The sequence below is a fragment of the Mobula birostris genome, chromosome 8 (assembly GCF_030028105.1).
Source record: "Mobula birostris isolate sMobBir1 chromosome 8, sMobBir1.hap1, whole genome shotgun sequence".
Classification (NCBI taxonomy): domain Eukaryota; kingdom Metazoa; phylum Chordata; class Chondrichthyes; order Myliobatiformes; family Myliobatidae; genus Mobula; species Mobula birostris.
The window spans coordinates 63,011,690-63,025,948 of NC_092377.1; the positions used below are offsets into that span (position 1 = coordinate 63,011,690).

Genomic DNA, 14,259 nt, shown 5'->3' on the forward strand with positions numbered 1-14,259 from the left:
TCCTGAGCCTTTTATATCGGAACTGCTAGAGCAATACTGTAAACAGTACTGGTCATCCAGCAAGATGAAGGGTGTCATAAGTTAAAATGTGCAGAAAACTTCACAAGGATGTTACTGGTACTGCAGGGTTGGGACTGAACTATAAGGATTGACTGGATAGGTTGGGACTTCTTTTCCATGGGACGTAAATTCATTCTCTCTAGCAATGAAGGCCAACTATTTCTTCAGCTTCTCATCTTCCTTTTCAATCTTTTTCATGACATTTTAACCCAGTAATATCCCTTTAAGTCTTGACATGAGTCTACTCTCAATCTTTCTTAGTTCTGGATCTTGATTAAAAACAACTTCATAGATTATGCACTGAAAAATAGAACAAAGTTAATGTGTGTCTTCAACGTTGCTGGTGAACGCAGCAGGCCAGGCAGCATCTCTAGGAAGAGGTACAGTCGACGTTTCAGGCCGAGACCCTTCATCAGAGACCCTTTGTACCTCTTCCTAGAGATGCTGCCTGGCCTGCTGCGTTCACCAGCAACTTTGATGTGTGTTGCTTGAATTTCCAGCATCTGCAGAATTTCTGTTGTCTGTGTCTTCAACTCTACTTTATTGTTCAGTTGACCTGAACAGCATAAATGTAAACTTTTTGAGAATGTGTTGTGTGGATGGCAGATCGTAAATCATTGTATTTGGCTGTCATTCCTGAAGCTTAATTTATTGTATTGATTTTATTTCTTATAGCCTTCATATACATAAGGAGTAAAAATCTACGTAACATCTCCATCTGAATGTGCAATGTGCAAATTATAGTAAGTTGTGATAAATAGTATGTACAGTAAAGATATACAACAGCACAGTCAATATAGCTTAGAACTACAATTGTGTCAGTGTGAATTAATCAGTCTGATGGCCTGGTGGAAGAAGCTGTCCCGGAGCCTGTTGATCCTGGTTTTAATGCTGTGGTACTGTTTTCTGGATGGTAGCAGCTGGAACAATTTGTGGTTGGGGCAACTTGGATCCCCATGATCCTTTGAAAAAGAGAAAATATGATTGGTAAGCATGAACACCAAATCTATGTCCTAAACATCTTCTGCCTTTGTGAGCATTTTCAAGTTCCTGGGTGTCAATATCTCTGAAGATCCAACTTGGGCTCAACATATTGATGCAATTACTAAAAAGGCACTGCAGTGACTATATTTCATTGGGAGTTTGAGGAGAATTGGTATGTCACCAAAGACAGTGTTAAATTTCTGTAGATGTACCATGGAGAGCATTCTACCTGGTTGCATCACCATCAGGTATGGAGAGGCCACTGCAGAGGATTGAAAACAGTTCCAAACTCAGCCAGCTCCACCCTGAGCACTAGCTTCCCCAGCATCAAGGACATCTCCAAAGGCGATGCATTATTAAGGACTCTCATCATCCAGGAAATGCCCTCTTCTCATTACTATCATCAAGGAGGCACAGGAGTCTGATGACACACCCACACAGCTTCTTCCCCTCCGCCATAAGATTTCTGAATGGACAATGAACCCATGAACACTACCTCATTATTTTGTTACAAATCTGCAGATGCTGGAAATCCAAGCAACATACACAAAATGCTGGAGGAACTCAGCAGGCCAGGCAGCACTTATGGAAAAGAGTACAGTCGACATTTTGGGCTAAGGCCTTTCAGCAGGCCTGCTGAGTTCCTCCAGCATTTTGTGTGTTGCCCACTATTTTGTTTCTTTTTTGCTCTCTTTTTGCACCACTTATTTTGTATATATTTCTTATTGTAATTTAAAGTTTATTATTATGTATTGCAATGTACAGATTTCATGGCATATGTCAGTGATATTAAATCTGATTCTGATTTTGATGGGTACAAGGCCAGAAATGGTAACATCCACTCATCCAAACATCAATTACTCAAAAAGTTCAATTCAATCAGTGCATATCACAAGGGATAAAGGGTTACAAACCGTAATGCTGCTCACCTAAAATTGTACATTAAAATTGCATACAGCATGCATTACAGTTTAACTTTAAAGTCTATTCAGTAAAATTCTGTAAATCTGACACACTTGGGACTTTAGTGGTGCTGGACCAGCAAATTTTTCTGCACCATCAGATCTTAAATCCTCCTCTCCCATCCCTCTCACCAATACACATATAAACACATACACCTTTAATCTGACACATCTCTTTAGATTTTACATGGTAGAATAATTTTCCAGTGAACCTAGTAAATTTAAAAGTGTACAGGAAACATGGTGTAGTAAGTCTCAAAAGATGATCTTAGTTTTACTTCAGTATATGTGAAAGCCCTTTACTATTTCAAGCTAGGTTAAACTAGTGCAAATATAGACCGATGAAATGAAATAATATTTAAAGCAGGTGAAAAAGGGATGGGTAATACTTGTACTGGTCCAAGGGTGACCAAAATCCTGTTGTGCTATAATTGGTTAAGCTGGATTGCTAAAGAGCTCTCATTTAATGAAGTACAGGTCAGTTATCCATCCTATTGAAAACTAATTATGAGTATTTCCTATGTATTTCAACAGTGTACATCAATTACATGGTATACTTGTGGAAAAAAACTGATACTTTCTTATTCTGAGTGTTTGGTTTGAGCATTTATTTATAAATAATCAGTAGTGTAATAAATGACTTGAAATACTCCATTGTACAAACATAAAGAGTATAGGTTTTTTAATACAAAGACTGCAAATGAAGAGACAAGAAAACTTACAGAACATGTACAATATTTATAATTTATAAACTGGAAGTTAAGACACCTCAAAATTATTGCACTTGCAGTTTTTACCATTTTCACTTCTTCAGAGTATGTCCTGTTACTAGTCAACATGTATCTACTCTGGAAATACTTCTAACAGAAAAGCCCATCCAAAACTTTGGACTTTTTGAACCAACATACTATACTGTGTACAAATTAATTTACAATAACTGTTATGTTTCTGTATTGTAAATGTACATAACCAAATCACTTGGAGTAAACAATTGTCTAAATATTAACATTTGTTACACTGAAACATTACATTTTATAATAAAGCTAAAGAGGACAATTAGTCAGCATTTACTTATATTTACAGGTGACGTTGAAGCTGCTTGGGCAGCAGGCATGAGAAGAAATATGTTATGAAGTTCCAGTTTGTTTGCACATATTACATGCACACAAAGCATTCCATTAAGTACAATAAAAGAGTGCAAAAAATAGATTTGAAACTTCCAGAAGAAACTAGAGCCAACAAGATTGACAGCATTCTGAGTAGACTAGTGCAACATACTGCAATATTAGAATTACTTGAAAAGGTCCATCAGTTCTATGGTACAGTATGGTTTTATAATTGATATTAGGGAAGCAAATGAAGTTAAATGCATTCAATGTTTTGCCAATTTGGGTAATTCAATTTTGGAAGTTTTAAACATTCAGATATTATAAGTGGAACAATCAATGTGTAGAAGTAGATTGAAAGGATTAAAAACATTTATACAAGGGGTCTGTTATGCATGATAGAATTCCCATTTACTCTTCCCCTGCATTATTTATTTTTGCCTAGCAAATGTAGCATGAGAATGCAAAATCATATTACCAATATTTTTCAATCATTGGGAATGTTCTAGCAATCACCCATCCCACTTCAGTCAAAAAAGCATGACAGTATATGCCTAAAGCCTTTGCTTCACAGCTTTGGCTACTTGGAAATCTTACTCCACAGATTTGCTGAGGTACTCATAGTGTAACTTACATTGCACAAATTATTTCTAAACCTTTAAAGGCAAGATTCATTTTTCATTTCAGTTTTGGTTACTGAATGGTTTTCAGTAATTTCATTATTCAGAAGTGACGTATGGTAATGAACAATACTTGGTGAGCGATTCACGGAGTAAAAAAGGTTATTCGCTCCTGCAAAAAATCTGTGCAACCATTGTCACATTAATATGCTCGTTTGCTTAGTTGTCAGATACGTTACTTACCTTGTGCCTGTCAGATATTTTCATGTTTTCCTTTTCCAAATACCAAACTTTTCTCCAGTTACTTACTCTGGAGTAGGAACTACTGAAAGGTACAACAGCATTGATTCTTCTGGCTGGAGTTCAATTCAACAACAGTTATCAGTGGCAATATGTTGATTCAGCTGATGTGTCAGTGTTCACTGTAGGACACCCATGAGTGTCAATCTGTGTTTTCTGTATCAAGACATCTGTCCTATGATATAATGTATTACAAACCTGTAAATTCAAGAATTTAAAAACACAAACAAGGAAATCTGCAGATGCTGGAATTTCAAGCAACACGCATAAAAGTTGCTGGTGAATGCAGCAGGTCAGGCAGCATCTCTAGGAAGAGATACAGTCGACGTTTTGGGCCGAGACCCTTTGTCAGGACTAACTGAAAGAAGAGCTAGTAAGAGATTTTAAAGTGGGAAGGGGAGATCTGAAATGATAGGAGAAGACAGGAGGGGGAGGGATGGAGCCAAGAGCTGGACAGTTGATTGGCAAAAGGGATATGAAAGGATCATGGGACAGGAGGCCTAGGGAGAAAGAAAAGGGGGGGGTGGGAAAGCCCAGAGGATGGGCAAGGTGTATAGTGAGAGGGACAGAGAGAGAAAAAGGAGAGAGAGAGAGAGAAAGAATGTGTGTAAATAAATAAATAAATAAATAACGGATGGGGTAGGAGGGGGAGGTGGGGCATTAGTGGAAGTTTGAGAAGTCAATGTTCATGCCATCAGGTTGGAGGCTACCCAGACGGAATATAAGGTGTTGTTCCTCCAACCTGAGTGTGGCTTCATCTTTACAGTAGAGGAGGCCGTGGATAGACATGTCAGAATGGGAATGGGATGTGGAATTAAAATGTGTGGCCACTGGGAGATCCTGCTTTCTCTGGTGGACAGAGTGTAGGTGTTCAGCGAAACAATCTACCAGTCTGCGTCGGGTCTTGCGAATATATAGAAGGCCGCATTCAAGAATTCAAGAAAGAAATGTGGGAAATTTACCACATTTGGTAAGCAGGTAAATTCCCACTTCTCATCTCTCACTCACTTCACCCATTTAAAAATCAAAAGGAAAAACAAAATGAAATTACAATCTTCATGAGACCTTGACAAACTTTTTACTGAATAGTTACTGTTGTCTTGTTCTTTCTGCTAATCATTATACACTGTTTAGTTATGGGGAAAATATTAGGGTTGTTATTTCAGATTATCAATGTCAAGTTTATCAGAATTTTATCCAATTTAGAGCACCTTCACCATAAAACCTGTTCATCACAGCTACTACTCAAACAAATGAAGTAAATGAATGTCTAAACCAGCTTGTTACAGGACAAGAGAAAAACAGTGCATCATTCTGTCTTTCCTATAAAGAAATTCTTTATCCCATTGACTTGCATTCATTTACAGCCCCAACAGAAATCTGACTACAAATTCCCTTTACTGTTCTAAGTTGGAAATAATTCTAAGATGACTGAAAGATGTCTTTTTTTTGCAATTTGCACTTCTGTTACATGCTGTCATCAGTTCAAGTAATAATTGAACAATATTTGTCACTCAGACTACGGCTACTACAATGCAACATCCTACATATATATATATACTGTGTGTGTATATATACATATATTTACACATACACACTCTGTATATCTCCTACCAACATTCATACTGATATATAAACTACCTATAATGAAAATAATGATTTCAGTACCACTGCAAATGCTACACCTAGCATATGATTGCATGGAAAGTACCTCCCTGTTTAGAAGTATATTAAGGCCACAGCAATACAATATATAGTTAAGGGCCAATATTTTCTTTTTAAAAAATCATATTATTTTCCAAACACAACAGATTTGCTAGAACAGCCACATCTGATGCCTTACAAAATGTTAAATTTCCAAATGTCCAGTGTAATCAACTAGAAAGGGAGTTATGTTGTCATGGATTCATGAGGTAATGTCACTGTATCAACAACAGTTACAGGCTCTTCTTCTATTCAGAGCCATACGCAATGGTGGAGCATTCATTTCAGAGTACTGGTCCCATTAGTTCTCAATTTTCACAGGGCTGTTCTTCAAAGGAGACTTTTGGTTTCGAGTTGTTCCTAAGGCATCTCTTGATTGTACTATCTTCTCCCATTGAGCAAGATTCTCTCTGGAAACCAGAAATAGAATTGATAATTTTAGAATTCTTTTCTTCTCGAACAGAATTAAAATTCAATAATTTTTAAAAATGTATTCATCAACAGATGGTGCCACTCCACTGGAATGTATTCTACCTCTCTTCTTGCAAACAGTTATGGGACAAAGAACCTACAGCAAATGTGTTTTCAGGATAAAATATAAGACCCTTACTTTTGAATATAGTAAAAGATTCTCTTAAACCAATATCTAACATAATCAATACATTCAGTGTACAGAAAAGTATTACACAATGAAAACATATCACAGGAAGAGGTCTTTAAGACCACCATATCGATTATTTCTAAGAGTTATCTATTTGGTCTTATTTTCTTACTTTCTCTATAATTTACATCGCAGATGATAACTGTTGCTAATTATCTTTAATCAGGTATCTTCTGGTTACAAACGCTTATACAATTGGATAAAGTTTTTCTCATTTACTCAAAACCCAGTAGGGTTTTAAGAACCTCAAGCTTTTTCTTTTCTAGATAGCTCGATGATGTTGAGATCATGGCTCAGTCCCAATTCTTTACATTTCTCACTAACTTCTCTGTTGACCCTCTAGTGCAGAGGTTCCCAACCCTTTTAATGCCATGGACCCCTACTATTAACCAAGGAGTCTGTGGATCCCAGGTTGGGAACCCTTGCTCTAGTGGAAATGTGTCTGTTTGAACTCAAACTTTTCTTTGAAAGTGTTATGTTTAAACGAATTAGTAAGAGAAACAGAGAAAACAGTTAATCGTTTGAGAGATTATGTATGTTTTATCCACTATCATTTCCAGTAACTAGAACAAACCAGTAATATTGTGATTGAAATTTCCCAAATGTCCAGCCATAAAATATACCTTTTTCTCTTTTCCTACAGTACTGTGCAAAAGTCTTTTGCATGCTAGATTTTTATATGGTTTCAGATGGTATAGCCTCCACAGAGCCCTGACCTCAACATCTTCAAGCTGTCGAGGATTATATGGAGTCAGAGAAACATGCAAGGCAGCCAATGTCTGCAGAAGAACCATAGCAAGTACTTCAAGAAGCTTGGACCAACCTACCAGCCGATTTTCTTTTAAAACTGCATGATAGTGCATTCGAGAGGTGCAAAGGGTGGTCACACCAAATATTGATTTGATTTAGTTTTTTTCCACTATTTACAGCTCTTTATAGTATTTTTGATTCTTGCAAGCTTTTTAATTCATTATTTTTGAAAGCATCTTGGCTTTACAGATTTTTTTTTACAAGTGCTTAAAACCTTTGCACAGTACTAGGTATTTTTTGAATACCCTGTAGTCAAAAATAATAGATCTGAATCCTTACTATGTTTGAACTATGTCTCCAATCATTACCACAATATCATGATGACCTTATATTGTGAGGTTCAGGAAAGTGGAAATCGACGGAAAACACACCAGTCCTCACTAGCTCTCCACACAGCCTCCAGTCACTTGAACAACAGTAATACCAATGTCCGGCTACTGTTTATTGATGACAGCTAACCATTCAACACAATTGTACCCTCAGTGCTAATCAACAAGCTCCAACACCCGGGACTCTACCTCCCTCCGAAACTGGATCACCAAAGGACCACTGTTAGTACTCACTAACATTAGTGCACCTCAAGGACATGTGCTTTGACCACTGCTCTACTTTCTCTGCGCCCATAATTGTGTGGCTCGGCACAACTCAAATGCCATCTATAAATTTGCTGACAACACAACAACCGTTGGCAGAATTTTAGACAGTGATGAGGACGTGTACAGGAGTGAGATAGATGAGCTGGTTGAGTGGTGTTGCATATAAGAATGCAACAACCCTGCATTCAATGTCAGTAAGATCAAGGAATTGATTGTGGACTTGAGGAAGGGGAAATCGAGGGAACACACACCAGTACTTATCAAAGGATCAGAAGTGGAAAGGGAGTCAACATCTCTGAGGATCTATCCTGGGCCCAACATATTGATGTAATTACAAAGAAGTCATGGCAGTGGCTATACTTCATTAGGAGTTTGAGGCGAATTGGTATATCACCAAAAACACTTCCCCTCTGCCATCAGATTTCTGGATGGACAATGAAACCACCAACATGACCTCAGTATTTCTTTTATTTCCCTTTTTTGCATGTTATTTAGTTTATTTTTTATAATATATGTCTTATTGTAATTTATAGCTTTTTTAAATCATGCATTGCAATGTACTACTGCCAAAAAACAAATTTCATGACATATGGCAGTGATATTAAACCTGATTCTGACTGTGCCACATCCTATCATCACCAGATTTATCTTCATTCTGCAAGCAACCTGTATCAGCTGTCATTTAGTCTGCCAGATGTCACCCCTGTGCTTTTTCTTTGAACCTTCCATAGCAGTGGGGTAACCATGTTCTGGAAATTATCCCCACCCTGCTTGTTCTACAGCAACTTCAGCAACTTCTAAAGCTCAGACACCCAGAAATTACACAGACGTATCAGAAAAAAATTAGGATCCCTAGGCATCCTTCATACGTCCAATTTTACCTTCATCCCAAGTTCGAATTAGTTATACTATCTATTTCTTTATAATCTTAGTATTATTTCTGTAAACTTGTTCTCATTCTCACCAAATTCTAATTTAGAAATCTAAACTCTGCAATTCATTAAGTTTTGTCAAGCTTCGTGCCTAATCTTCTAGAGGAAAAGAAAATTAGCAATCCAATAAAACATGACGAAAAAACAAAGATGCCCAAAGAAATACTTCTGGTGCAGTTGTGATGTGTCTGAGAAGCTTCATTTTACAGTGTAAAGAAATAGTTTGAATCAAACTGATCGTGATTTTGACACAAGGTTATGCAAATGAATGACTAATTCCATATATATTTGGAAATTAAGACCTCATCATCAACAGTAGAACTCATTATCTGACATGCAAAACCTACTTACAATAAATATTACTTTTACAAGGTCATTGTGGACTCCTTTACTGTATACACATTGTACAGGATGGTCTAATGGACATGCTATTTCAAATTGATAGCACAATACACTTTGTTAAATAAATATATCCATATGTTCAGTAACTTCAGATTAGATATTGAGTGATCATTGGATAAAATTAATAAACTTTGTATACATTGTAAATTGCAGTATATTCTTTTATCTAGTCCGGTGTGGCTCATTTTTATTTACAACAAGACAACAGGGTGACCCGTTGGGGCACCCTTTGAGAGAAGGGTAGTGCAGTCTGATGTGACCAGAATGAACATTAAATTTTCCTGAATGCTACTGGTATCGCTTTGCTTTGGAAACTGAAGTAGAAAACCTCAGTTTATTAAAGAAGAACGATGCATAGCAAAGCAAATATAGCTCCTCCTCATTTAACAAAGGACACTTTTGATGGTATCATTTCTGGTTTATCTGCCACCCTCGTGCCTCTCGTTATCATTCTGGAGACGTGCAGTCCTTTCATCCCCTGTCTTTTCATCTCTTCTTTTGTTTGTTCTTTGTCTCTGATCCTGGAGATGTGAATTTCTCTCTCCTCCTCCTGTGCCCATTTTTGTTATTCTGGAGACGTGCAGCCCTTTCATCCCCCGTCTCTCCAGCTCTTCTGCTGTTGTTGTTTGTCTCTGATCCTGGAGACGTGCATGCCTCTCCTCCTCTGTCTCTTCTTCTCTCATCTTTTTTTGTCCTGACTCTCTGGTCCTGGAGTCGTGCGGCCCCGGCCTCACCCGATTCTTGTTCTCTCCCTCTCCTTGCCGCTTCCCGACAATGTTTGGCATCATATCTTGACCATAATGTCCCCCTTCCCTTTCCATGTGGCATAATTAGGCTGAGCATTTGTTTTTACCCTAATGCTGGACAGAAGATAACATCAAGGGATGCTGATTATTCTTGATGATGTGGTTGGCACTCTCCTAAATGGACGTGATATAGTCATCACTGTCCTTTGACTGCAGCAAAGGGTTTTATGAGTGTCTGGAAGTATGTCATTACAATAAAATTTAATTATCTCTTATTGATAGGTCTCAGTTTGATCTGTCCCAATCCTGCACATGCTGATTGATGGTGATGAGCAGAATGTGACCCCTCGAAATAGAGCTGCCTTGCCCTTTTGCTCCGGTAGGTGTCGCTACTAAGGCTGGCCATGCGCATGCGTTGGGCTGTCGCATCCCAATATCCATGATGGTCCATCGGCTCTCGGGTGAAAGCCAGCCTGTTGATTTTTGGCGAATGAGCAATTTTATACAAATATATAACCCTGAACTTTGCCTGCATTCTGTAAGTTAGTGTATTTTAATTCGATTCAGCCAAAAAAAGTGCCGCTGTAATGCACCATTTGCACTAGTTGGAGGTCACAAACAGATAGACAGACAGAGCATGAGAGTTTTAGTAGTATATAGATAACAGTATTTACAACAACATTGTTTAAACATAATACACTCATTTTAGTGGAAACTATCTTACAGTCTCAAAATTGTTAATGTACTTTATGTCTCAATTAAAATATGAGGAACTGCATAGTTTGAATAGATTGAAATTGAAATTGAGAGAATAGGACCAATCAAGTGTGACAATGGAAAAGTGTGTATGGAACTGCAGGAAGTAACGGAGATACTTAATGAATACTTTGCTTCAGTATTCACTACGGAAAAGGATCTTGGCGATTGTAGGGATGACTTACAGCGGACTGAAAAGCTTGAACATATGGACATTAAGAAAGACAATGTGCTGGAGCATTTGGAAAGCATCAAGTTGGATAAGTCACCGGGACCAGATGAGATATACCCCAGGCTACTGTGGGAGGCAAGGGAGGAGATTGCTGAGCCTCTGGAAATGATCTTTACATTATCAGTGGGGACAGAAGGGGTTCCAGAGGATTGGAGGGTTGCAGATGTTGTTCCCTTATTCAAGAAAGGGAGTAGAGATGGCCCAGGAAATCACAGACCAGTGAGTCTTACTTCAGTGGTTGGTAAGTTGATGGAGAAGATCCTGACAGGTAGGATTTATGAACATTTGGAGAGGCATAATATGATTAGGAATAATCAGCATGGCTTTGTCAAAGGCAAATCGTGCATTATGAGCCTGATTGAGTTTTTTGAGGATGCGACTAAACACATTGATGAAGGTAGAGCAGTAGATGTAGTGTATATGGATTTCAGCAAGGCATTTGATAAGGTACCCCATGCAAGGCTTATTGAGAAAGTAAGGAGGCATAGGATCCAAGGGCACATTGCTTTATGGATCCAGAATTGGTTTGCCCACAGAAGGAAAAGAGTGGTTGTAGACGGGTCATATTCTGCATGGAGGTCAGTGACCAGTGGTGTGTCTCAGGGATCTGTTCTGGGACCCCTTATCTTCATTGTTTTAAAAATGACCTGGATGAGGAAGTGGGGGGATGGGTTAGTAAATTTATTAATGACACAAAGGTTGGGGGTGTTGTGGATAGTGTGGAGGGCTGTTAGAGGTTATAGCAGGACATTGATAGGATGTGAAACTGGGCTGAGAAGTGGCAGATGGAGTTCAACCCAGATAAGTGAGAGGTGGTTCATTTTGGTAGGTCAAATATGATGGCAGAATATAGTATTAATGGTAAGACTCTTGGCAGTGCGGAGGATCAGAGGGATCTTGGGGTCCGAATCCATAGGACACTCAAAGCTGCTGTGCAAGTTGACTGTGATTAAGGCAGCATACTGTGTATTGGCCTTCATCAATAGTGGGATTGAGTTCAAGAGCTGAGAAGTAATGTTACAGCTATATAGGATCCTGGTCAGACCCCATTTGGAGAACTGTGCTCAGTTCTGGTCAACTCACTACAGGAAGGATGTGGATACTATAGAAAGGGTGCAGAGGAGATATACAAAGATGTTGCCTGGATTGGGGAGCGTGCCTTATGAGAATAGGTTGAGTGAACTTGGCCTTTTCTCCTTGGAGTAACGGAGGATGAGAGGCGACCTGACAGAGGTGTATAAGATGATGAGAGGTATTGATCATGTGGATAGAGGCTTTTTCTCACGGTTGAAATGGCTAACATGAGTGGGCACAGTTTTAAGGTGCTTGGAAGTAGGTACAGAGGGGATATCAGGGGCAAGCTTTTTTATGCAGAGAGTGGTAAGTGCGTGGAATGGGCTGACGGTGGTGGAGGTGGATACAATAGGGCCTTTTAAGAGACGCTTGGATAGGTACATGGAGATTAGAAAAATAGAGGGCTATGTAACCTTAGGTAATTTCTAAAGTACGTTTGGCACAGCATTGTGGGCCATAGGGCCTGTATTGTGCTGTAGGCTTTCTACGTTTCTATTCAAATACACCCAATCAGACATCCAAATTTACTTAATTTATCAATCAGAAATTCAACTGAGTCTCAGGATTTCCAGATAGCCAAGTTGTCTACTCCGGATGCATATGAAATCGTTCATAATGGGCCAGCTGGTGGCGCAATGACATTGGCGCCGAACTCGAGAGCGGAGGTTTCCAGGTTCGAAACTAGTCGGGCCCACTCCCGAGTACGCTTTCCATCCATGCTAGGTTGAGTGTCAAGATCGCAACTCGACCTCGTAAAATAAAAGGTAAAAATACTGTGAAAGTGCCTGTGTGAGGAGTGGCACACCACACAGTCTCTCTATCCGCGCCTTGTAAAAGCCATGCATCATCACAGATGCACACACACAGACTCGCACGTACGCAGACACATGCCAAAAAAAAAAGAAAAAGAAGAAATAGTTCATAATGAACTACATTACAACATATACAGATGATTCCAATTCTAGACTTTGTTGAGTCTCAGGCCATCAAATATTAACATATATATTAATACATATTCAGTAAAATATACAATTATTTGCAAAATAAAATATGGAGAGTCACAGAATCATAGAAAAGTACAGCACAGGAACAGATCCTTCAGCCCATTTAGTCTGTGCTGAATCAATTAAACTGCCAACTCCCATCGACTTGCACCTTGACCATAGCCTTCCATACCCCTATTAACCATGAACCTATCCAAACTTCACTTAAATGTTGAATTTGAGTTCCCATGTACCACTTGCGCTGGCAGCTTGTTCCACACTCTCACGACCCTCTGACTTAAGAAGTTTCCCCTTAAGTTCCCCTGAAACTTTACACCTTTCACCCTTAACACATAACCTCTACTTGTGTCCCACCCAACCTCAGTGGAATAAGCCTACTTGCATTTACCCTATTTGTATCCCTCATAATTTTGTATAGCTCTATCAGATCTCCCCTCAATCTTCTACATTCCAAGCAATAAAGTCCTAATCTTTCCTCATAACTCAGGCCCTCCAGTCCCAGCAACATCCTCATAAATTTTCTTTGCGCTCTTTCAACCTTATTTACATTTTTCCTGTAGGCAGATGACCAAAACTGTACACAATACTTCAAATTAGTCCTCATCGGGAGGAACGTCGACTCCCTCATCAACTTCAACATAACATCCTATCTCCTGTATTCAGTACATTGATTTATGAAGGCCAATGTGCCAAAAGCTTTCCTTACTACCCTATCTACTTGTGACTCTATTTTCAATAAATTATGGACCCAAATTCTCAGATTCCTTTGTTCTACAGCACTCCTCAGTGCCGTACTGTTCATTGTGTAAGACCTACGCTGGTTGGTCCTACTGAAGAGCAACACATTGCACTTTTCTGCATTAAATTCCATCTGCCATTTTTCTCTGCTGGTCCAGATCCCACTGCAAGCTCTGATAGTCTTCTTCGCTGTCCATGACAACCCCAATCTTGGTGTCATCTGCAAATTTGCTTTTCTAGATCATCAATATAGATGACAAAAAATAATGGAGCCAGCACCAATCTGTGTGGCACACCACTAGTCACAGGCCTCCAGTTAGAAAGGCAACCATCTACTACCACTGTCTGGCTTCTCCCACAAAGCCAATGTCTAATTCAATTTACTACCTCATCTTGAATGCCAAGTGACTGAACCTTCTTGACCAACTTCCTATGTCAAAAGCTTTGCTAAAGTCCATGTAGACAACATCCACTGTCTTGCCTTCATTAGCTTTCCTGGTAACTTCTGCAAAGAACTCTATTAATTGGTTAGACACAACCTACCACACACAAAGCCATGCTGACTATCCTTA

The 14,259-nt window shown here is 39.0% G+C and overlaps 1 protein-coding gene across 11 annotated transcripts in view; it reads right to left on the reverse strand.

The window, feature by feature from the left end:
• Positions 1–2,613: 2,613 nt before the first annotated feature.
• Positions 2,614–14,259, reverse strand: part of pde10a (phosphodiesterase 10A) — a 464,697-nt gene continuing 453,051 nt past the window's right edge. For all 11 annotated transcript variants that reach the window (XM_072265304.1, XM_072265305.1, XM_072265308.1 and 8 more), the window contains one exon: positions 2,614–6,146. In XM_072265304.1, the coding sequence (XP_072121405.1) occupies positions 6,038–6,146 (109 nt within the window). In that variant the 3' untranslated portion in view covers positions 2,614–6,037. The remainder of the gene's footprint in view (positions 6,147–14,259) is intronic.